The 23,342-nt window shown below is 47.4% G+C and overlaps 2 protein-coding genes across 15 annotated transcripts; both read left to right on the top strand.

The window, feature by feature from the left end:
• Positions 1-2,626: 2,626 nt before the first annotated feature.
• Positions 2,627-16,367, top strand: LOC148754643 (G protein-coupled receptor associated sorting protein 3-like). Of its 14 annotated transcripts, none has more exons than XM_088795177.1 (6): positions 2,653-3,006; positions 12,148-12,249; positions 12,354-12,453; positions 12,651-12,732; positions 13,336-13,414; positions 13,734-16,367. In XM_088795177.1, exon 6 carries the CDS (start codon positions 14,010-14,012, stop codon positions 15,651-15,653), a length of 1,644 nt encoding a protein of 547 aa, XP_088651303.1. In that variant the 5' UTR covers positions 2,653-3,006; positions 12,148-12,249; positions 12,354-12,453; positions 12,651-12,732; positions 13,336-13,414; positions 13,734-14,009; the 3' UTR covers positions 15,654-16,367. The 14 variants fall into 14 exon arrangements, with proteins under 14 accessions (XP_088651295.1, XP_088651301.1, XP_088651303.1 ...); XM_088795178.1 differs by lacking the exon at positions 2,653-3,006 and adding an exon at positions 10,822-11,061; XM_088795180.1 differs by lacking the exon at positions 2,653-3,006 and adding an exon at positions 11,078-11,538.
• A 4,973-nt stretch (positions 16,368-21,340) lies between these two features.
• LOC148754642 (protein FAM133B-like) lies at positions 21,341-22,239 on the top strand. Its single transcript, XM_088795193.1, has one exon. The coding sequence runs from the start codon at positions 21,353-21,355 to the stop codon at positions 22,070-22,072; it is 720 nt and encodes a 239-aa protein (XP_088651319.1). The 5' UTR covers positions 21,341-21,352; the 3' UTR covers positions 22,073-22,239.
• Positions 22,240-23,342: the final 1,103 nt, after the last annotated feature.

The raw sequence follows: 23,342 nt of genomic DNA, 5'->3' as shown, positions 1-23,342 counted from the left end.
GCTGTGTCCAGGATATTGCATTCACCTCCAGGCTCCTCTCACAGGGCCCCTCGCCGAAGACGCTTGTCGCATAGATTGTGAGGTGAGAGCCTGTAGGGGTGGAGTGTGGGGACAGAGCCCCAGAAAGCAGTTTCCAGGCTCTCGGCCTCACATAGAAAGGTGCTGGCTCAGGTAGTAAATGGCCATCGACTGTGATTGCATGGCCATCAGCTGTGGCTAGTTGGCCGTCAGCTGTAACCAGTGAGCCATTGGCCACTAATATAACTGCTGTGGCTAGGCTAGCAGAGAAAAAGTGGGGGCTAGCAAGAAGATGGTGACTGAGCCTGCAAGCAGTGCAATGAGGGTTGAGAATTGTGTGGCTCCTGTTTCCTGTTTCTCCAACCCAGCCACCAGCGAGAATATAGTGGTATGACTACCCTACTTATGGCTCCGTGGGTGTTCCTTTTTGGCCTCACTGTATCCTGCATTCTTGTGTGGGGAGCGGGAGCAGAGACCCCGCAGGCCGCACCGCACAACAAACATGCTTACAGCTAGTGCCTCGAGTCATAGGGAGACATGTTCGAAAGGATACAGTTATATAAATGAATAAACATTATGCATTAGAAAGAATTGTTAGAGAGATAAAACCACTTATAAAAGCTGGAAGGGAATGAGATTTAAGGAAGGCTAGCTTTTTAAATGAAATGTTTAAAGAAAAATTATCAAGGTTGCTATGTTTATATTAGTCTCTCGACTGTACAAAGATGCATTTTTTTTTTACATGACTATTACATTCAAAAGATCATAACATTTCCTTTTGGAGTGACAGCAGAGTTCTGGAAATTGACAGTGGCAATGGTTGCACAACATTGTGAATGTAGTTAATACCACTGAATTGTACACTTTAAAATGGTAACTTTTGTATCTTCCACATTAATAAGTAAAAAGGTCATGCCATACTTTCAGATAGAAATCACAGAACTCAGGGGTAGAGTTGGTTTGGAGAGGGAATCCAGACTTGTGCAAAATAGGTTTTATTATTTTTTAGGCACAGTGAAAATGTTATTTCTGTTTTGTCTGAGGATGCTGTTAATTGTTGAGAAGGTAAAATTATGACTCATAAATTAGAAATGAACATTTGAAAGACTTTTCAACACAATGAAGAACTGCTAAGATTACAAAAGTGGTTGAAGGAGATATGTGTGCATACAGCATACACAGTATAGTCACAATAAAAACAAAATAATGCTAAATTTTACATACACATAGAAGATTCATAAATCTTAGGATAACATTGCTGGCTTAAATACAAAACTAGTTAATATCTTAAGTGCAATCATTTGTAACCATGGATGTTATGTGTTCCACTGGACATAAGCCATTTCCAGTATCTGACAAAATATCTACCAGTTAACACCAGCCTCTCAGTGTAGAAAACATGCTGGGTCAATTCCTCAAAAAAATTACAAATAGAATTACCATATGACACAGCAATCCTTCTCCTGGGTATCTACCCAAAAAATCTGAAAACATTTGTACATAAAGACACGTGTGCTCCAATGTTCACTGCAGCTTTATTTATGGTGGCCAAGACATGGATACAACCAAAATGTCCTCCGACAGATGAATGGATAAAGAAGTTGTGGTATATGTACACAATTCGGCATAAGGAAAGATGAAATAGGACCATTTGTGACAACATGGATGGATCTTGAGATTATAATGCTAAGCGAAATAAGTCAGACGGAAAAAGCAGAGAACCATATAATTTCACTGATATGTGGTATATGAACCAAAAACAACAAAAGAACAAAACAAACAAATAAGAAACAAAAACTCATAGACACAGACAATAGTTTAGTGGTTACCAGAGGGTAAGGGGGGAGGGGGGTGGGAGATGAGGGTAAGGGGATCAAATATATGGTGATGGAAGGAGAACTGACTCTGGGTGGTGAACACACAATGGGATTTATAGATGATGTAATACAGAATTGTACACCTGAAATCTATGTAATTTCACTAACAATTGTCACCCCAATAAACTGGGGGAAAAAAGAAAAAGAAAAAGAAAGTGAAGCAGAGCACTGAACTGAAATAATATCCAGCAACCTGTGCTGTCCTTACCCAAGTTTTGTGTAACTTTTCTGGCAGTGCAGCATGCTTTTTTCTCCCTTTCTAGTATGCGAGATTTGTGGAACTAGGGCAAAGGAGCAGTTTTGCCTCCCTTCACAAACCACAAGTGTTAACAGGGATCATCCCGCTGCTGGAAATTGGCGTTTCAGCGTTATTTTGCATATCAAGATTTTTCAGGATGGATCCTGTGTGTGTTTTCACATGTCGCCCCGAGTTTTACAGAGAACATTCAAAGTCAGATGGTCTCCAAAGCCGTCATCGAATGCTCCCCCGCCAGCGCCGGGCTCCGACAGGGCAACGGCCAGGCCTCGGGCTGGAAGCGCGGGCTCCCTACGCCGCCTTCCTCAGCTGCCGGTCTTCGCCACGGTCAGGAGCCGCAGGTTCCGCTCGCGAGCAGCTCAACCTCCCAAGCAGAAGCGTCTGTCCCGGGGCTGCAGCTGCGGCAGACGGGCTGCCCGCGCGGTCACGTGGGCCGGCGGCGGGTCACGTGACCGCGCCCTCCGTGGGGCGGGCCTCGAGGTGTGTCCCACGCAAAAGAGACGGGAAGGACGTCCGCGTGACGACTGGCCGACGGCCGCGGGAGGAGCGGGAGGATGCTAGGGGGGGTGCGTGGGGCGGGGGTCTGTGTCGCCGCGCGCACTAGCCTGGAAACGACTCTCTCGAGCGGCCAGAGCTGCAGCCTTTGTTGGTAGAGGACACAGCCCCGCGGCCGGTCGCGAGCGTCTTAGCAGGGTCTGTCTGTTGTCCCCGAGCTCAAGGGGCAGGAAGTCACCCTGCCTCGGGAGGGAGGCACACGCGGAGAGAAGCGGCGATCGCTCGCTGGCGGCCCAGGTGGGTGCCAGGCCCCGAAATGGCACCCGCGGGACGTGGTGGCTGAGACTAGATCCGGGGGAAGTAAGTGCCTCGGACCCTCCCGCCCCCTCCTGCCTTCTGAACGCCCCCCCCCCCCGACCCCGACCCCGCTCCCCGCTCCCCGCTCCCCGCCCAGCGGTCTTTCGGGCTGCGTTTCTGGGTGTGGGTGGGGGAGGTGGACGACACGTGGAGGCAGTGGGCTTCAGGGAAGCCCAGAGAGAGGGGGCGGTGAAGTGACCTTCGTGGACGCCCAGTTCGTGTAAACCACTGATGCCACTGGCTCTGGAAAAGCAGGTGTGACGATGGGGACCTCGCGCAACACCCCTGTCCTCCCAGCTGTTCGCCACTCGCTCTCTACGCGGTCTGTCTGTTCCTGACGATGGGGGTGGCTGAGACCGGCTCGGAATTGGGGTAGGCTGGGGGCGACGGAGGGGAGAGTAGCCTGCCCTGTGCTCCCAGGCTCCAGCTGCTTGGAGATGCGGCAGAGGAACGAACCCAAATCTGGGCAGCTCTAGGGAAGAGGGAGGCGGACAGACTCAGGAGGAGGGAACCTAGATGCGGTGGGCCCTTCACAGGATTTCTCACTGGGATACTGCCAGGCTTCTCAACCCCCAAGAGGATCTCTGGATCTCGGCCCCAGGCAGCGTCTTCCTCCCCCATCTGGGGACACAGCAGTCGCGACTCCGTCTGAGGCTCCCTCCCCTTTCATTCCTGGGTCGCAGGGCAGGCTCTTTCTGGGAAACACCTGCAGGAACTGCTTTATGCCTGGTCTCATAGGTTCCCCTCTGCAGACACTTGGCTCTCTTCCGTGTGTTTTGCTCTCTGTCCGATTCTTAGGGCTTGTCCCCGTGTTCTCATCCTAGGTAGCAGCCCTTGGTAAGTCCTTGTCCTCTCTCTAACAGAATATTACCCCCCTGATGCCCCAAGGCTGGCTACTAAGGCAGTTTAGGAAGTAATTACTTTTCCTAAGCCTGCTCATATCCTTATTTTTATCCTCAGTATAGGCTGAAACGCTGCTGTAATACGACTTCAGGCCCTCCTGTTTACATTGAAAAGCTAGGATTGAACAGTGGGCATGTGGGGTAAAATTACAGACTGAGGCCTAGGACTACCTCCTCCTCTCTTACCCCTGCCTCCTTGGTTATCGTCTTTCCTCCACACTCCAGAATTAAGGTAATCTAAGGGTGGGGGCCAATGTTGAGGTTGTGGTCTTTCCACTCAGGCTCTGTTGTCGCTGGTCTGTGTCTACACTGTGTGTTTTTAGAGTTTGACATAGGAGAAGAAATACCTCAAACGTGGTGTGGTATAGAAAGAATAGATCTAGCCTTTCTCCCTGGTTCCTGGCACAGAGCTTCAAAATCCTTGGGAATCCTTGAGTGATAGGAGTGTCTTTGTTACGCTAATGAACCGATCTCTGGTGGGCCCTTAGATGGCCTCATGATGTGGCCTGGTCACCAGAAGGACCAACCATGTGATTAGAGTTGGAACTTTGGCCACTGCAGGAAGGAGGGCTGGATTTGGGGTTCAGTCAGGTGGCCAGTGATTTAATTGTGCTTACATATGAAATCCCCAGTGAAAACTCTGGGCTTTGTGGAGCTTCCTGGTTGGTAAACACACTGATATCCGGGCAGGGGGATATGCCCGGAACCCGTGGGAAGAGGGCATGGCAGCTGTGTGTCTAAGACCCTTGCAGACCTTGTCCTATGTGTATCCTTTGTAATAAAACTGTAATTCGAAGAATAGCACTTTTAGTGAATTCTGTGAGTCGTTCTAGTAAATTATCAAACCTGAGGGGGTCATGGGAACCGCTGAATTTATAACTGGTCAGTCAGAAGTATGGGTGGCCCCCCAAAGACTTGTAACTGGCATCTTTTCTGAAGGGGGACAGTATTGTTGGGGACTGCCCCTTTAAATCTGTGGAGTCTGATGCTACCTTCAGGTGGTTGGTGTCAAAGAACTGATGTCACAACAATGGTGTCGTGTCCCTATTTTTAGCATCCACCCCTAGATTAATATCTGTAAACCTACCTCTGACCCTGTGCATCGTACATAAACAAGATAAAGTGAAGGAGGCAGAGTCCACCCGTATATTATGGGTGAAAAAGCAGCCTATGTTTTTGTGACATATCCCTGCATTTAGATGATCTTTAAAGTCCTCTATCATTTTTTTTTCTTATCAGCGCTCCCTCAGCTTAGAAGTCCTGCTGGGGGTTCTGCATTTATATTTGGAGACCTTCACATTGTGGGCTAGCCGACTACCTCTAAGTCCCATGGGCATCCCGAAGCAGATACTTAACCAGTTCACACCTGTGGGTTTTTTCAGTCTCAGCCAGAGGGCAGGGTGACTGGTGTGTGTGTGTGTGTGTGTCCAAGAATGAAGGTGATTATCTCTGTTCTGTTCACTCCTTGGCCACGATCATCCCTCATGTTTTTCGGGAGTGTAGTTGAAGTAAAAACCTCATCACTCGTGTGGCTCTTTTGTTTCTGTCCCCTTTCTGGATAAATATTACGGGCTAGCTTATGGAATAAATATCAGGGTCCATTCAGATGTCATTTGACCTAAAGTGCTGCTGCCTGGGTGGGGATAAAGTTAGACTGGAATTGTCATCTCTTCAGTCATAGATGAAGGCAAGGTATCTTCTTACATCCTTGCCGGACAATTAGTCCAAGCCCTCCTCTGCTTGACTACTTCCGTGCCTTTCCCCACGCTGTTCACGCAATCTTCAGTGCTCTCGCAGTCGTTCTCTGCCTACGGGAAACATACTCATCCTTTTAGGCTCAGCTCAAATGCTAGGTGTGTTTGAAGTCTTTCTGACACCCTCACCCTTACTCTTTGCCCCTTGGTAGGAAGTAATTCCTCCCTCCTGTATACTTACACAGTATTTTATTTGCCCCGATTTAAGCTTTCGTTTCTTTATACCATGTTCTAGAGAGGTTTTTTGTTGTTGTTGTTGTTGTTGTCGTTTTTTTTGTTTTGTTTTGTTTTTTTAGTGAAATAGGCAGAACTAGTGTTGAGGGACAGGTAGCAGAGAGGAAGAAACTTAGACTCTGGAAGTGTAAATCAAACCCTTCTGTCTGACGGGAACACCTGAGCCTTTTACTGCTTATGATAGTAACTACTGTTGATATTAAAATGTATTGGGTGCTTTACGTGTACCAGCTGCTCTTCTAAATGCATTGACCTATTTTATTCTCAAAACAAACTTATGGAGTAGATGCCGTTGTTGTCTCCGTTCTCGATGTGGGGAAGCTGGGGCACAGACTGGTTAAGTAACTTGGCCAAGCTCACTGAGTTGGTTAACAGAAGAACTGAGACTGAAGCCTTTGTAGTTTCAATCTGGAGCCAGCGTGCATCACCATTAGGCTACATCTGTATCCGTCTAGTGCTAATGGTCACTAAAAGCTGCCATCGTCACTGTCACTATCTTCGTCAGATTTTCTGTTCCTTACAGTTTGTAGCAAAGTGCTTTATTCATCAAAAAGACACTTAAACCGGAGTGTGTCAGACCTCCTGTCCCTTATCCTGTTCTCCTAGTGTATCACCCTACTCCAGCTTTTCCTTCCTTCCCAACTTAATGGTCCATTGCAGTCCATCATTTTTACTACTGGCCTACCGTGTCCTGCAGTGCCTGGCTCCACTGTCCTGGCAAAATCCCAGCTCTTGAAATATCCGCCTCTTTTGACGCCTGTGTTGTTTGGTGCAGTATGCCTGGGGAAAGTTCTCCAACCTTTCTAACTGTTGACACTGCATTTATCTTGCTCAACCTCAGTACAGCCCCCTGAATTGAAAGCAGATAGCTCTGATATCTTTACGTCATGGACATTTCATAAGGGTGCACTTTCACACAATGACTCTCCGAACTGAAACCAGGCTTATCTAGGAGCTCAAGTATTTAATGTACCTCCTAAGCCCCTAGAAAGGTCAGGATCTGGGTTTTCTGCCTGAAGCTTTCCTTTTCAGTCTACAACAGAAGCCAATCACCGCTGTCAGACCTCTGGCAGTCATTCATTAGGCAAGGCGGTCAGAATCTACATTTTCCTTTCACCTGGGAACATGAGCTCTGCCACTGGTTTTAAGAAGTAGGTGCTTACTGACAGACAAAAGTCAGGAACTGTTACTCACTGATGAGTTGTTTTGTGCCTGAACATACATGTCATTTAAGTTTGTTCCATTTTCATATAACAAGGAACTTAACTAAAACTAACTGAATAAGGAAATTTATTATCCACAGACTGGAAGTACTGAGGCCTCGATGGTTGTTTGATTCAGTTAAGGACTCGGCTGTTTTTCCATCTCCTCCTCCTGCCATTCACAGTATCGGCCTCCATCCTAAGGCTGGAAGCTTGATGGTCGCAATAATTCTAGGACACAAGCAAGTTCCTGAGGAAGAAAAGGAGACAATCTTTCCCGATGGCCTTTTCTTATGAGTGAGGACACTATCCTCAGAAGTCCTGCAGTCTTCTCCTAATGTCCCATTGAGCAGAGTTAGATCACCACCCCTTCCTGAACCAGGGAGTACCAAGGCAATGGATTACCCCTAGACCAAGCAGACTGACCCCTGGAACCGGGATCAGGCCCCCTGTGGTACGTGACTACGAGGAGGAGGAGGAGGAGGAGGAGGAGGAGGAGGAGGAGGAGGAGGAGGGGGAAGAGGAGGAGGAGGAGGGCATACTTACACAAAGATGATGTTCTTTTCGTAATTATGGGAAGCAGAACAGTATACAGAGTACTGAGGTGACAGTCACAAAGAGTACAGCGGCAATGTCTTAGCTTTCGTGACCTCTAAGAGCCACCACGGAGTTCTCATCAACTCTTTCCTGCTTACCCCAGCCTACCCCATAATATGACTAGATCACAATTTTAAAAGGAACTAGAGAGACCTGATACATGCAGGTATTTCAGAATATCAGACAGTTTCTCATTCAGTGTGCATGAGAATCCTGTGAGGGACATGGAGTACCTTTTCCAATGTGACACAAATACTGTCGTGCGGGAGACCCTGCTCGCTGCGCCATTTGTCATGCGGGGCGGCCTGCGGGGTCTCTGCTCCCGCTCCCCATACAAGAACGCAGGATATGGTGAGGCCAAAAAGGAACACCCACGGAGCCATAGGTAGGGGAGTCATACCACTATATTCTCTCTGGCGGCACTATACTCTCACTGGAGGCTGGATCCACACTGTCCTCAAACCGCCATCTTCTTGCCAGCCCAGCCACCATCTTCTTACTAGCCCCCATTCTTCTTCTCTCCTCCTAGCATAGCCACAGCAGTTATATTGGCGTCTAATTGGCTAACTGGCTACAGCTGACGGCCAATCAGGCACAGCTGACGGCCATCTACTACCCGAGCCAGCACTCCTCCACGTGAGGCCGAGAGCCTGTAAACTACTTTCTGGGGCTCTGCCCCCACAAATACTTAGTGGCAAAGTCTCTTATTCAAAGTTTGGACTGCCTGGCTCTGAAGTCCGGCCAAGTCCCAGAGCAGAGCCCAGAGGAGAGAGCCCCAATTGTACCATGCAGCCTCCTTTTAGAAAGCGCTTCCGGGGCTCAGAAAGTGGTTACTCTAGTCTAAGCAAGCACCTCGTAGTACGGTGAACTGGCTCTCGGTGCTGGTGGTGACAGAGGTGACTTTCTTCTCCTACGGTTAAGTCACAGTTGCTCCGACCTCACCACAAGGAACTTTGATTCAGGAAGTTGGAATTCTAGTCTGCACTCCAGGTTAAGAATTTGGAGGCTGACATGCCAAGCTGTGCGAGCCACACACATTTTCTACGCCTGGGAAGGGAAAGGGCTAATAATTGTGGAGCAGCTAGGATTTGCAGAGCAACTTTATTCCCAGATGTAAAGTTCAGCTGAAAATAAGAGGACAAAAGCTTATCACTCACTGATCTTTAGCTACCCAGTTAAAATCCATAGGCCAGGCCAGACGTCCAGATTCAGTTCTGACATGTAAAGAGCTTGGAAGACATTGCTCCTGTACTTATAACCTGAAAGAAAGCTGAACAGTCAGAATCAGTGAAGAGACCTTAGACCTTAGACCCATCAGAGAGCTGAGGTCACAGGGCAAATGACCACCCCAAATTCTGGAGGAAAGACAAATCTGGAGAGTCACAGCCTAGCTCTCCTTACATAGCACAGAAATGGCTAGAGACATAAACAGGTGAGAAGACAAACAGGTAATTTTGACAAACTGCTGGAGGCTGAGTGTGGAATAGTATGAGAGTGAGAAACCCAACCTGCAGTCTTAGAGGTTTAGCGGGCTTTAAATATGGGAACTCCAGCGGGTTCTCCCAGTGAAGCTCCCAGGCAGACCCCGTAGTTGGTCTGGCAATGGGAGGGGAATTGTGCTCTTGTGAAATACACCCAGAGCCTTCTCCGTGACAGAGGCCTGCTCCGCAGGGGAAAAGACTTTGCCAGAGCCTTATCCCAGCAGAGGGAAGGGCATTCTTCCTATCCAGCCCACTCTAGCCTTCCATTTTCACCTAAGGAGGAGAAAGAAGCTAAGAAACACTTGTGAAGGTCACAGCCTAGGGACACAGGCCCACAAAAGCCTGGGATTTAATTGTAAGATTATAGAACACTTCTCCCCACGTTTTTACCTTGTCACACAAGCCTCCAGTGTAATAGCTGTGCAGTACCACTAAAAGAGCTGCAACACACAGAGTGTCTGTGCAAAGGGTAATTAGGGAAGCCCAAAGCTAAGAGGGGAGACAAAAATAAGGACACCAGAGGAATTTGAAGACCCTGGCACCTACAGCCACAGCAAACATTACACACAGCTCAACCGCTAACCAGCTAACGCAAAACTTCTCGCAAAGGGTCTGTTTACCTCAGTTCCTGTTACCCAACACATCATATCCAGCTTTCGACAAAAAATTACAAGGCGTGCCAAAGACAAGAGCAGGCACAGCTCGAGGATAGAGAGTAAGCATCAGAACCAGACTGAGATGTAATGCAGATTTTGTGATTATCAGGGAATTAACAACATGTATGACTACTGTGTTAACAGCTCTAATGGATAAGCTACGCAGGTGTGTATGGCAAGTGGCCGAGACCTGAACTGCTTCTAATTAATCCCTGCCACATTTGCACACTGCCCAAGATCATGAGCGCTTGGATGGGACTGCAAGACAAGACGAAGGACAGGAAGAGGAACCAGGACGGTCCCTACCTGGTACCTGACACTTGGCTGTGGGGTCACAGACAGCGAGGATTGTATGACCCCCGGTGTGGGTCCTGACAGGGAAAGGTCCTCTTTCTTGGGCAACTGTGGGGACCGCAGAACGGCAACACGTGTGTTAGCATTTCGAATGAGAAAAAAGTAGTGTGGCAGCAAGAATGAATCTGGGCGCAGAGCAGGATTCTCTCCCAGGGTTAGAGGTCTAGGTCTGCCTTTAGGAGAGGGGCAGTGGTGAGGCCTCCATGGCAGCCCCCTCCCCACGTTCTCTCCTCCCTGGGCCCCTGAACAATGAAAGAACTTGGGGGGGGGGCACCTCAGGACCTCCGGGTCGATCTGGCCTTCGATGGCCTGTCCGTTCCCAGCCAGCATTCTCCCAGCCCCTCTCCCATCAGCGTCCAGGAAGGATGGCGGCCAGGAAGGGGGAGGTGGAGGTGGAGGGGGGCAGACACAACTAGGGGCGCTTTGTATCCAACCGCTGCTGCTTCAGGCGCGGCTGCTCCCGACCTGCGGATCCTGCACCCCCACCCCCGCCCGCGGGTCCCAGAGATTATAGGGCGGGAAACGTCGTGGGGGGTACCGGCAGGGGGCCGCAGAGGTCCCCTGAGGCGGGCTGGCGTTACCCGCCCCACAGGCTGGGGCTGCTCCCGTCCCCGCCCCCTCCGGGTCGGAACTGCAGGGCGCGGGGCAGAGGTGGGTGCGTTGAGCCCAGCGGTGCGACCTCCCTCCGCCCCGCTTTCCCGACACCCTCGCGGCCAGCGGTTCGTGCCGCATCCTGCGCAGCCCCTGCCGGGTTTGGTGCAGCGGCGCGGGGGCCGGACGCCTCTTTGCAATTCGGTGCGCACGCAAGGCAGGGAGGACCCGAGTGAGGCGGTCCGAGAGGAGGGGAGGCCGACCACCCGGGCCCCGAGCCTGGAAAGGCAAGTGGGGGTGCTCTGCACGCGGGCGGTGGCCCCCCACTCTCGACCAGCTTACGACCCGCGCCCAGCCCCTGGCATCCTGGCGAGGAGGCGGAGGCGGCGAACGGGTCCGAGCCGGTTCCGGAGAGAGGGGCGCAGCTCCGGGGGACGCCTGCGCGGAGGCTGCGGCAGCGACGGGCTGGGGCCCGGCCCAAGGTCCAGGGGTGGCCTGAGAGGCTCCCTGGGCTCCTGGGGAAGCGATCCACGCCGGCCTCTCCCCTGCCTGCTTTCCGGGAGAGGGCGGTGGGGGAGGCTGCTGCTGCTGCTGCTGCTGCGGGAGAAATGGCGGAGCCCTGAGCCGGAGCTGGGCTGGAGGGCGCCGGGGCGGGGGCGTTGGCTACTCCGGGCCCTGATTCTGGAAAGGGGCCTGTTGGGCCCCGCGTCCTTGCTGTCCTTCCCACAGGTGCCTCGTTGGTGCCAAAGTCTGCCGTCTGCGCGGTAGGTTGGCAATTTCAGCGGGGACCGAGTGGGTAGATTAAGAAGACACCAAAATGAAATGTGCACCCTTCTCTTAAGACAGCAGTTTTATTGCCTTAGGTATTTAGATGTTGCACACAATTAAGTGCAAGCAAATGGCGGGGGAGGAGTCCATGGAAATAAAGAGTGCGCTGTTAGTCCACCTTTGTCCTTGGGGAATCTGTTTTCTCGACATCCCAGCCCACTGTAATATGTTGAGGTACTGGGGGGAGGTGGTTCAGAATAGAGGGGACGGTTTTGGAAAAAGCAATGTAGAACGCATGAAGTCATTCTGCTTCTTTGCTTGCTGGTTCTGGAAACCTAAACATCATCTCCATCCTCCCGGCACAGTCCCTGTCATTACGGTGCAGAGGTAGTCCCACAGATGTTGTGGAGTTCCTGAGGGTGGATACCTGAGGAACCATGGGAGTTGGGAGACTTCGTTTTTTTTTTCTTATTTCGTGATCCTTGAAAAGGAGATGTTAGGACCTGAATTCTGGGTATCTGCCCATTAATCAACCTGATATTTTTTCTACCGTTATCAACATAATTTCCTGGTGTTTGGCTGAATGCCCCTACCTCTTTCTGTAGGGCGTGACTCTTCTGCAGCTAGAGGACTGTTCTTTGGTGGGAAGGACCGCATCTCCAGAGGTCCCCTGCTGCGAGGACTGGCTGGCATAGTTGCTGAATGAGGTAGGAACTATGCATGCATGGAGAAGAGGAAAAGGCAGGGTCATGCAGGGGTGCTGTGGAAATAACCGTCCCCATCATCATTACTGCCTGCTTTCTAAATACAGTTGTGTGTTTTCCACTGCCCACTCTGGTACCTCATGTTTTTGTTCAGCGAGAGAGGTGTGGCCTCTGCTGGGAAAATGACTGACTTCAGAGTTGGGAGGTGTAAGTAGACAAGCTGCAGGTCTTAGGGGAATGGAGGGGGAGTCATTTGGGAGGAGCAGACAGGTGGGAGACATTTAACCTGACCTTGAACTTACGAAAGCATGTTATAACACTTGTCATGAGTGTTGGGCCCGCTCAGTCTCCTCTGTTTTCCTTCCTTGGCCTTTTTGTCTATCTATAGGCTTGTTTCTTTGTAGGTTCCTGTTGAAATCCTGTAGGTAGCTGTTCGCTTTGAATGTAATTAAGAAAGAGGACGAAAACTACTCATTTGGATCCAAGGTGAGTGTGAGCATGAGCACCCCTCTTGAGTGGGGGTGGGAATTGGCTGTTGGCACGTGGGTAAGGCCAGATCATATCTTGGAGCCATTGTCTCCCAATATTCTAGACACCTCTGCCCTCCCATTTGCGTATAGGAAATGGGTGTGGGGTGAGCCAGGATTGTGCCTATGGGGTAATTGATAGATACCCAGGAAATGGGGAGGGAAGCCCTGAGGAGGACCAAGGAGGCAAGAGTCGTTCCACAGTTGACCCTTGAATGACACGGGTTTGAACTGCGCGGGTCCACTTACACGTGGATTTTTTTTCATGTGACCACAGTTCAGTGGACCCACGCAGTTGTACTGACTGCAGTTCAAACCCTCATTGTTCAAGGTTCAGCTCTGTGGTTGGGAATCCACATGTGCTGAGGGCCGACTTTAGTTGTCTATGGGTTTTCTGCTGCACGCGAGGTCAGCATCTCTAACCCACGTGTCGACCCCAAGGGTCAACTGTATAACCAGAGCTCTAGATTTGAAAAAGGGCAGGTATTGGGTTTAGAAAGCAGAGTGCGTGTCTGCCTAGCAAAACTCAGCATTCCAATCCCTCCTGTGTTTTTGTCCTTAGGTCTGCCTGTGATTTCAGCTGTAGGGCTTATCAACATTGGAAGCAAGGAAGGAGGAGGAAATTGTACCAGATCAGTCAGGTTGGTGTGCGGCCTACCTGGATAGACCTGTAGAGTGTAGTGGTGTATACCAGGGGGGCTGGGCATTCCTTAGCCTCTCTCCCTTTCAGCAAGCTTTCCCACCATCCCTGCTACTATTCAATGCAGAGAAAAGAGTGTAGTAATGCCCGGGCAGGACACTGTTGGGCGATAATGGGAGTGTGGAAGGGATAAAACGAGGTAACAGTTTTCTACGATTCCACTTCTCCGACCACACAGTCCATGTCTACTCTGTCATGTCCTGTGTGGCTGCCTGCATAGATGGAAGAGATTCAAAGCCCATTTCCTTCTTCCCCCTCAGGTCCGTCTCCAGCGGTGGCTGTGGAGGCCTTGGAGTGGCGGAAGAGTACCCATCACCTTCCCTCGGCCTGAGTGCCTCTGCCCTCTGTCTGTATCAGTGACAGAGGCTGTGTGTTTGGCAAGGGGACTGCGTGCCTGCTGAACCGCCAGTTGACTCTAACTGTTGCTACAAAGTTTCTCTCTGACCCAGTGAAAGAGTGTCAAGACATCGGCCTGGGACAGGTTGAGAGCCAAGGCCAAGACTGTATAGGGCTACCTATATAACTCGGCTTCAGCCATGACTCGGAGTAGAAATAAGGCCAAAACTGCAAAAAAGGCTGGTGTAGAGGCCGAAGCAAAGAGAGAGGCTGCTGGTGTAGTCAGGCCTGGAGCCAAGATCCCGGCCAAAGCAGTAGCCAAAGCAGGGTCTCAGGCAGATTCAGTGGCAGAGACGAAGGCAGTGTCTAAGAACAAGGTTGTAATTGAGATGAAAGAAGGATCCCTGGCAAATTTCAGTCCCAAAGCTGAAGATGCGGCCACTGGAGTATCTTGGTTTCGTTGTGTGGCTGAGGCTAGTGCAGAGTCCAGGTCCATGCGTAAAGATAAGGCTGGTATTGGTGCCTGCTCCCGGGCTGGGGAGGAGACCAGTGTTGGTTCCGGGTTCTGGACTGGAGAAGAGACTGGTAATCGTCCCAGGGCTAAGGATGAAGAAAGAGCTGATCCTGGTCCCCCGTCCTGTGCTGGGAAGCTGGAGCCTGTGGTGGCTGGGGCTAGCTGCAAGGCTAGGCCAGGGGCTGAGGAGGAGGAGGAAGAGAACGTTATCGGGAACTGGTTTTGGGATGGAGACGAAACTAGTTTTGACCCTAATCCGAGACCCGTGAGTAAGATAGTTAGGCCCCAGCCTGTGGATGAAATTAATGAAAAGAATAGGCCCAAGGACTGGTCTGAGGTCACTATCTGGCCCAAAGCCCCTGCTGTAACCCCGGCAGTGTTAGGATTTAGATCCCAAGTCCCATCTGAGACGAGGCCTCCTTCATATATTGTCCTGGCCTCAGCTGAGGAGAATGCTCATTCTTTGCCTGTGGCAACAGTGTGCTCTTCCATGAGCACTCCTCCATGCTCACAGCCTATCCCTGAGTGCCCATTTGGTTCTGACCCTTGCATTCAGACCATAGAGGAGATTAGACGCCAAATCAGGTTCAGGGAGGCGAATGGGATTAAGCCATTTGCTTGCCCTTGCAAAATGGAATGCTACATGAATTCCGAGGAATTTGAAAAACTTGTTACCTTACTTAAGTCAACTACTGATCCTCTCATTCATAAAATAGCTCAAATTGCAATGGGGGTCATTCATGTTCATCCATTTGCCCAAGAGTTCATCAATGAGGTGGGTGTGGTGACGCTTATTGAAAGCTTGCTCAGTTTTCCTTCCTCTGAAATGAGGAAAAAGGCCGTAATTACTCTGAATCCCCCTTCTGGGGATGAAAGACAGCGCAAGGTTGAATTACACGTCAAGCACATGTGTGAGGAAACGGCGTGTTTTCCCTTGAACTCACCCGGACAGCAGTCTGGATTAAAGATACTAGGGCAACTGACTGCTGACTCTAACCATCACCGTATTGTTGCCAATTACTTTTCAGAGCTCTTTCGTGTGCTGTCCCTGGGAAATCGTAAAACCAGAAATCTTGTTCTGAAAGTACTGTTGAATTTGTCTGAGAACCCAGCTGCAGCCAGAGACATGATCAATACAAAGGCATTAGCAGCATTGAAACTCATCTTCAACCAGAAAGAAGCAAAAGCCAATCTGGTTAGTGCCGTGGCCATATTTATTAACATAAAAGAGCATATCAGAAAGGGCTCGATTGTAGTTGTCGATCACTTGAGTTATAACACACTCATGGCCATCTTCCGTGAAGTTAAAGGGATTATTGAGACAATGTAAAATGAGCCAGAAATAAAAGGGAACGCTTGGAACAATCGCCAAACTCTAATAATAGGCTGTCTCTTCTGAAAGAGCCTTGCATAATGTTTTGTTCGTTACGGTGTGCATATTGTGAGTTACATCTTTAACACAGTATCGTGGCACAGTATCTCCAGCTTTGAGCTAGACGTTTTGGCGGGTATTAAATGACTATTCCATCGTGAGCTGAAAACGCCTGTTGATTTTTACCTTGTGTCGATGGGACGCTTCTTAACGTTTCACTTAAGAACTTAGTGAACCAGTTCATCCTAAGTAAGCTAACTTGTTCATTAGTATCTGCTTAGATCCATTTGTGGCTTCAAACAGCATAAAAGATAATATCCTTGGACTTATAATCTAGTTGCGGAAATGCACACACAAGATAACAGTACGTGCAATCACGCATACACACACCCTCACTCTCTCTGCGAAATGTGCACTCCTAGTACGTAAAGGAGGCAGGCAAGGGTTGCTATAAGCTGTTTAATGTAAGGAATTACTCGTTTATTCTACCTACATCAGGTTACTCATTTCTCAGTGTGTGAAAATACTGGGTTATACGCTTTGAGGTTTTTAAACAATTAAGAAACTAAAAGAAGATCATACTGTAAATAGTGTGTGTAACTTGCCCTCCTCCCTGACTAGCTGTATATCGTGAATGTTTTTCCATGTCAATAAATACGCTTCTGCAACATGTTTTTGAATCACTCAGTGTTTTTGTGTGTGGGTGTTAACAGTTGGTGCATAGTGCCTAATCTTTTATTGCATATCCTCTTTTTTCAAATGAAAAGCTCTTTATTACTCCAGATTCACTCTGAAAACTGGTCCAACTTGCATTCTCCTAGCAATCCCATTCATGAAATATGCATTGTTATCTGATGGCCTGAAAGGATCCTTTAAACACCAGGATTTCAAACTTGATGTATCTAAGTTATTTGAGGTAACACATAACAGTAAATATTCGTGATCAATAAAAACGATGTCCCTGGAGAAAAAAAATAAGTTGATTGAAGATTCCATTGCAAATAGAATTGTATCTCATCCAAGTACACTGAAGGCTGTCACATAGAAATATTTCAAATGTTTAGTGGGTGTTTTGTTTTTTTAAACTTTTTTTTATTAGTTTCAGGAGCACAAAACAATGTAATAGGCATTTATCATTTATATCCCTCACACAGTGACAACCCCCCTTCCCCCATCCACTACCCTCTAACATCGCACACAGCCATTACATTTCCACTGTCTATTCCTCTTGCTGTACTCTGCTTCTTGTAACTATACACACACACACACACGCACATATATAAAATCATATATATATATATATATATATATATATATATATATATATATATATAAAATTGTAGTTGACATTCATTATTGTTCAGCTTCAGCTTTAGGTGTACAGTGCAGTGATCAGGCATCTGCATCATCCCTGAGGTGGTCTCTCTAATGAGACAAGTGTCCACCGAATACCCTATAAAAGCTTTACAACATTATGGATTACATTCCCCAAATTGACTTTCATAATCCCTTGGCAATCTTGTGGTTACCGACTGTGCTTTCTAATCCCCTCACCTTCCCCCTTATCCCCACCTGCACTCCCATTTAGCAACCCTCAGTTTTTCCTCTATGTCTCTGAGACTGTTTCTGATTAGTTCATTCATTTATTCTTTTCTTTAGATTCCACATATAAATGAGAGCATATGGTATTTGTCTTTCTCTGACTTATTTCACTTAACATAATGTTCTCTAGGTCCATCCATGTTGTTGCAAATGGTAAGATTTCTTTCTTCTTTATGTATGGCTGCGCAATACTCCATTGTATAAATGTACCACAGTTTCTTAATCCAGTCGTCTACCGATGGGCATTTCGGTTGTTTCCATGTCTTGGCTATTGTGTATAGTGTTGCAAGAAGCATAGGGGTGCATAAATTTTTTTGAATTAGAGTTTTGGATTTATCTGGATAGATACCTAGGAGTGGAATTGCTGGGTCATAAGGTAGTTCCATTTTCAGATTTTTGAGATACCTCCAGTTAAGTGTAAATCCAGCCACCACTGGCTAATCCCACTAAAATTTATTTTTTAAATGGCTAAAAGGGCACCAAAAAAATGGAATTAAACACTAATATCACATAAGAATATGAAGGAATGTTCTTAAATAAAAGATTATCAAACGCCATTGAACAGCACATAAAAAATAAATCACGGGGCCGGCCCAGTGGCTCAGGCGGTTAGAGCTTCATGCTCCTAACTCCGAAGGCTGCTGGTTCGATTCCCACATGGGCCAGTGGGCTCTCGACCACAAGGTTGCCAGTTCAATTCCTCGAGTCCCGCAAGGGATGGTGGGCAGCGCCCCCTGCAACTAAGATTGAACACGGCACCTTGAGCTGAGCTGCCGCTGAGCTCCCGAATGGCTCAGTTGGTTGGAGCGCGTCCTCTCAACCACAAGGTTGCCGGTTCGACTCCCGCAAGGGATGGTGGGCTGCGCCCCCTGCAACTAGGAACGGCAACTGGACCTGGAGCTGAGCTGCGCCCTCCACAACTAAGACTGAAAAGACAGCAACTTGAAGCTGAACGGCCCCCTCCACAACTAAGATTGAAAGGACAATAACTTGACTTGGGAAAAAAAAACCGTCTTGGAAGTACACACTGTTCCCCACTAAAGTCCTGTTAAAATCAATCAATCAATCAATCAATCAATCAATCAATCAATCACAACCTTATGGAGCTTATTCCAAGAACACAAAGGTGTTTCGATGTCAGGAAATCTATTAATATAGTCTAGTATGAGAACAGAGCCAAGGCAACAATTACATGAGAACCTCCATAGGCAGAAAGGTATCAAACAGCATAACACTCATTCATGCTTTAATAAAAAACAAAAACCTCAAGAAAATGAAGAATTGATGGATACTTTACCAACATGACAATAAACTAGCATCCTACTGAATAGAGAAACACCAGAGTCCTTCCTGCTAAAGCCAAGGACAAGGCAAATGACCACTTTTGTCCTCAATATTTGACATGGTGTGGGTGGCATCGTGCCATTCATTTGACAATCTCAGGCAATTAGAAGCAAAGAAAGTGGTGAAATCTCTTTGTATTTGTTGATGATGGGATTATAAATAGGACCCCGCCATTACTATAAAGAAATGGACAATTTAGTAAAGTAACAGGTAAAACTGTTAACATCAGAAACCCAAGGCTTTCATACATACAAACGAAAACATAAAAGATATGAAGGAAGAGAAGGAAATGATTGGACAAACCTAAGGAGCAATGCCTAAACCTATATAAAACAAAATCTAGACCCGAACGAATAGAAAGACATATGATTTTCTTTGGTAAGAAGACTCAAATTATAAACATGCCAATTTCCCTAAGTTAGTTTTTAGTCAATGTGATCCTAATAAAAACATGATTTGCTTTTTTATGTCATTAAACAAGTTGATTATCAAATTTATTTTGCAGAACAAACAGCAAGAATAGTCAGATAAACTCTGAAAAAGAAGAGTGATGCTTGACGGAAGGAGGCACCATTCTATGGCAACAGACCCCTTTGGGTCATGGGGTGGGAGTCAGACTGGTGAGAGACGCAGGACAATTTCAGGTTGTAAATATCCTTTCATATGTTGTTTGCAGTCTTGTACTCAGGAAGAAGGGTACTTTGGTAAAATTTTGAAGAAAGAAAATATTTGTGAACAGATTGACAAAGATAATGTGCAGGTATTTTCAGTACTTTGTAGAAGTATTCATCTTGTTCAATTTCATGGGGAAAGGAAGTTTTCAAAATTAGGTTGACTCTGTGTATGTGTGTGGGTGTGGGTGTTTCTGTGCCCCTTCTAGCTCTATCACCTGAAATACACGCTCACAGTTCCAGCTTTTCCCTCAGTTCAGACCGGAGCTGGATGCCAACCTCAAGACTTCCAACCCCAGAAAATGTGCCTTTTATCTCGTAGAAAAGTGATGGATACAGAGGGCTTGCTCCCGTTAAGTGAATACCCAGAATACAGCTGGCTGTTTCCACAAAGTCAAGCTCCCAACTTCCATCCTTCCCTGCCCTCTTGCTGAAGCCCCGGGTCAGAGACTCTCGGGCTTGCAATCCTGGACCTGGCCACCAGGTGGCATCACATCTATGTCCATTTTTGTTTTTTTGTTTTTAATGATAAAGTACACTTGAAAAGAGTAAAAAAATATCATGAAACGCTTTGTTTACTAAGATACCAATTCTGTTTGAAATATTCGTATGTATATTAAAGCAGTTCCCTGTGCTGTTGACCCCAAATCTACATCTCGTTCATTGACTTATCTCTTGCCATCAGTGTCTGATGGATAAATATGGAGTGTACAAACATAGTTCTTAACAGAGAGCAGGGTGCTGACCCTCCATTAACCCCAGCCCTGTACAGGCTGCCCAGTCCTTCTCCCACCAACTGTTTGTCATCCCCTATAGGCCATAAAACTAAGGACACAGCTGCCAAGACCCCGCTCTGAAGCCCCACCCTCTCTCAGGCACCTCTCGCCTGCCCTGAGCTGCCCATCACGGACTGCCAAGTCACACTACTGCGAACGGATGCTTCATCATGTGCAGATACCGGAGTGCATGTGTTTACTGTCTTCTTTTACACCTATCTTTTTTTCCCCAGACAGGATTAGAATCATTCACTGCATACGGTTCGTGGGCTGCATTTTAAGGGAGGGTATTATATGTTTGCTCTTTGAATAAACTTCCGTGTAGAGAAATGTGAAAACGGTACGTAGGTGCCACCTCCTGACAAAAGCCTGACTTGCAGCTTGACTATCGGGGAGCCTGAAGGTGGGAGGGAGGGGTTGTGGCCTGAACAGTTCCACCAGAGCTCTCTGGAAGTCTGGGCGAAGGGCTAGGGGAATCCCTTGGGTACGTGAGAGCGCGCTTCCCCTTTCCCCCTAAGAATGTGCAGCCATGGCTGGAGCTGAGACGCCAAAGACGTCTCCCCAGACCAGAGTGGAGCCATCTTGGCGGACCGGACTGGAGCAGAACAGTCTCGACCAGACCAGAGCTGAGAAGAATGTTTAAAAAAACTATGCAAGTCCAACAGCTTAAATGTGCTATAGCATAGCTGTGCAACGGCTCAACATGAAACAGCAAGCTGTGAAACAGCATGGGTGCGAGAAGGCCCCTAGCCAGGCACGCCGCTCCGGGCCGCTCCGCTCCGCCGCTCCCCGCCGCTCCGCTCCGCTCCACCGCTCTCCTCCGCTCCGCCGCTCTCCTCCGCTCCGCCGCTCTCCTCCGCTCCGCCGCTCCGCCGCTCCGCCGCGCCGCTCCGCTCCGCTCCGCCGCGCCGCTCCGCCGCGCCGCCCCGCCGCCGGGCCGCTCCGCTCTACTGCAGGAAGACATCGTCACGCTTTCAGCTCCAGCCCAGCAGCCACGACCCTCACCGTTCGGTGAGAAACGAAAGTGCTCGTGTCTAGTGAGAGGGGAACTTACTTATATAGACAGAAGTCCCCGCTGCTATTCCCTGATTGGTCCGCCTTCATGCAAATGAGGTATCAAATCGTCACCGTTTCATTGGTCCATAAAGCACTGTCCTGATTGGTCAGAATGGAGCCACTCTGATTGGTCGATGGAGATTCTAATGAGGCTATAACTGCACAACTCTGATTGGATGTGGAAAGGCTGAGTCCTATTGGTTGAAATATGATTCCAAGTCAGTCCAGCACCATGGGGAAGCGGGACAATCGGGTGGCCTATATGAACCCAATAGCAATGGCCAGATCAAGGGGTCCAATCCAGTCTTCAGGGCCAACGATCCAAGATTATCTGAATCGACCAAGGCCTACCTGGGAAGAAGTGAAAGAACAACTAGAAAAGAAAAAGAAAGGCTCCAAGGCATTGGCTGAATTTGAAGAAAAAATGAATGAGAACTGGAAGAAAGAACTAGAAAGACACAGAGAGAAATTATTAAGTGGAAGTGAGAGCTCATCCAAAAAAAGACAGAGAAAGAAAAAAGAAAAGAAGAAATCTGGTAGGTATTCATCTTCTTCTTCATCAAGCTCTGATTCTTCCAGCAGTTCTTCAGATTCTGAAGATGAGGATAAGAAACAAGGAAAAAGAAAAAAGAAAAAGAAGAACCGTTCCCATAAATCTTCGGAAAGCTCCATGTCAGACACCGAATCAGACAGTAAGGATAGCTTAAAAAAGAAAAAGAAGTCAAAGGATGCAACTGAGAAAGAAAAGGACATTAAAGGACTCGGCAAAAAGAGAAAGATGTATCCTGAAGATAAACCTATATCATCTGAGTCATCAGAATCAGATTATTATATTGAGGAGGAAAAAATAAGAAAGAAAAAGAAGCATAAGAAACACAGTAAGAAAAAGAAAAAGAAGACTGCTAGTTCAAGTCCTGGCTCATCGTAACATTGAGAAAAATCAGGAGTCTCTTACAAAGAAAGTGCAATGTCTGAGGAGATTTCAACTGTGAAAATTATGGCATATTTACTAAAATGCATGAATTTTCTTGTTTTTAGAATTATTCCTGGACTATTCAGTAGCCATTCAGATGCCGCTGTGAAAGGGCCGTAATAGTTGCCTGCTGCTTGAATATCTGTCTTTTTCTCTTCCATTGCTTAATAGCTCTGGGAGATAATACACTGCAGTCGGACTAGTGGTTCATATTTGGGAATAAAGTTAATATTTTTGACTAGAAGTAATGTAATGATGAATCATCAGATATTGAATCTGGATACATCATTAAGATAGCATCAGAAATGACTAGATGACTAGTTAACGTTTTTGAAGTAGGGATTACATTGATATTTAAAAATCCTTACTCTGTAGATAAGTGTATTTTAATTTTTTTTCCCTTGTATACTTTTACTTACCTGGGGAAGGAGCTTTTAGGGTTGGGGGGCTGGTTTGCTATTTCTTTAGCTAGCAGAATAGCGTGCCTTTTATCCTCACACATCCTGTTTTTGCAGACACAGTAGCCATGCTTCACAGGGAGGTGAGAGCTGGGTACAGCAGTCTTGCCTTTCGTTGAGCTTAGTGACATCCTTGGACCCTGTCGGATGCTGCCTTGAGTAAACCAGAGATACAGCCTCTGCAGCACGAGAAAGCCCCAGAAGCTCTGGGATTTACCTCCACTTCAATAATACTGAATGATTTTTAGCATTAGAATGTGTTAAAACATTTGAATTAATTTTGACTACACTTTGGCTTTGGAGAGGAGTGATTTCAAATAGACACTGGTACTTTTTTGAACTTGATAGCTGAAGATTCTTAAAATGCATGTTTTATACTGTTACGTTGTAACCAGTCAAGAAAATTTTATGTAACCAGTGATAGTTATTTTTTGTATGCATTTTGTTTAGGCTGTAATGTTTAGCTTTTGTTAATGTTTTATTCTTGCTATCTTAAATTCCTTACTGCATTTAATGGCATTCTTGCCAAGATACCTTAGCACGTGAAAAGCAGGTTTTTGCCTTTTTTTTGGAACAGCTTCATATTGAAGCTGCAACTTATTTACCATAAACAAGTTCAGAGGCAGGCCTGGTATGTTGTGTCTTGTTACATAAAGCTGTTGCCAGAATCTAAGTAAATGTAACATTTTAAAAGTAAGTCTTTGTATATCATAACAAATTATGACAAGTTAAACTTAAATAAGAGTTACATTATTGCGCTTTCTGTC

Source organism: Rhinolophus sinicus, chromosome 18, assembly GCF_057876585.1.
Source record: "Rhinolophus sinicus isolate RSI-liver-muscle chromosome 18, RSI-T2T, whole genome shotgun sequence".
NCBI classification, from domain to species: domain Eukaryota; kingdom Metazoa; phylum Chordata; class Mammalia; order Chiroptera; family Rhinolophidae; genus Rhinolophus; species Rhinolophus sinicus.
The sequence above is the reverse complement of the archived record's forward strand: the minus strand, read 5'-3'. Positions and strand labels throughout refer to the sequence as shown.

Coding starts and splice junctions, on each gene's coding strand:
- LOC148754643 (XM_088795169.1), top strand. CDS start 14,010: ATGACTCGGAGTAGAAATAAGGCCAAAACTGCAAAAAAGGCTGGTGTA.
- LOC148754642 (XM_088795193.1), top strand. CDS start 21,353: ATGATTCCAAGTCAGTCCAGCACCATGGGGAAGCGGGACAATCGGGTG.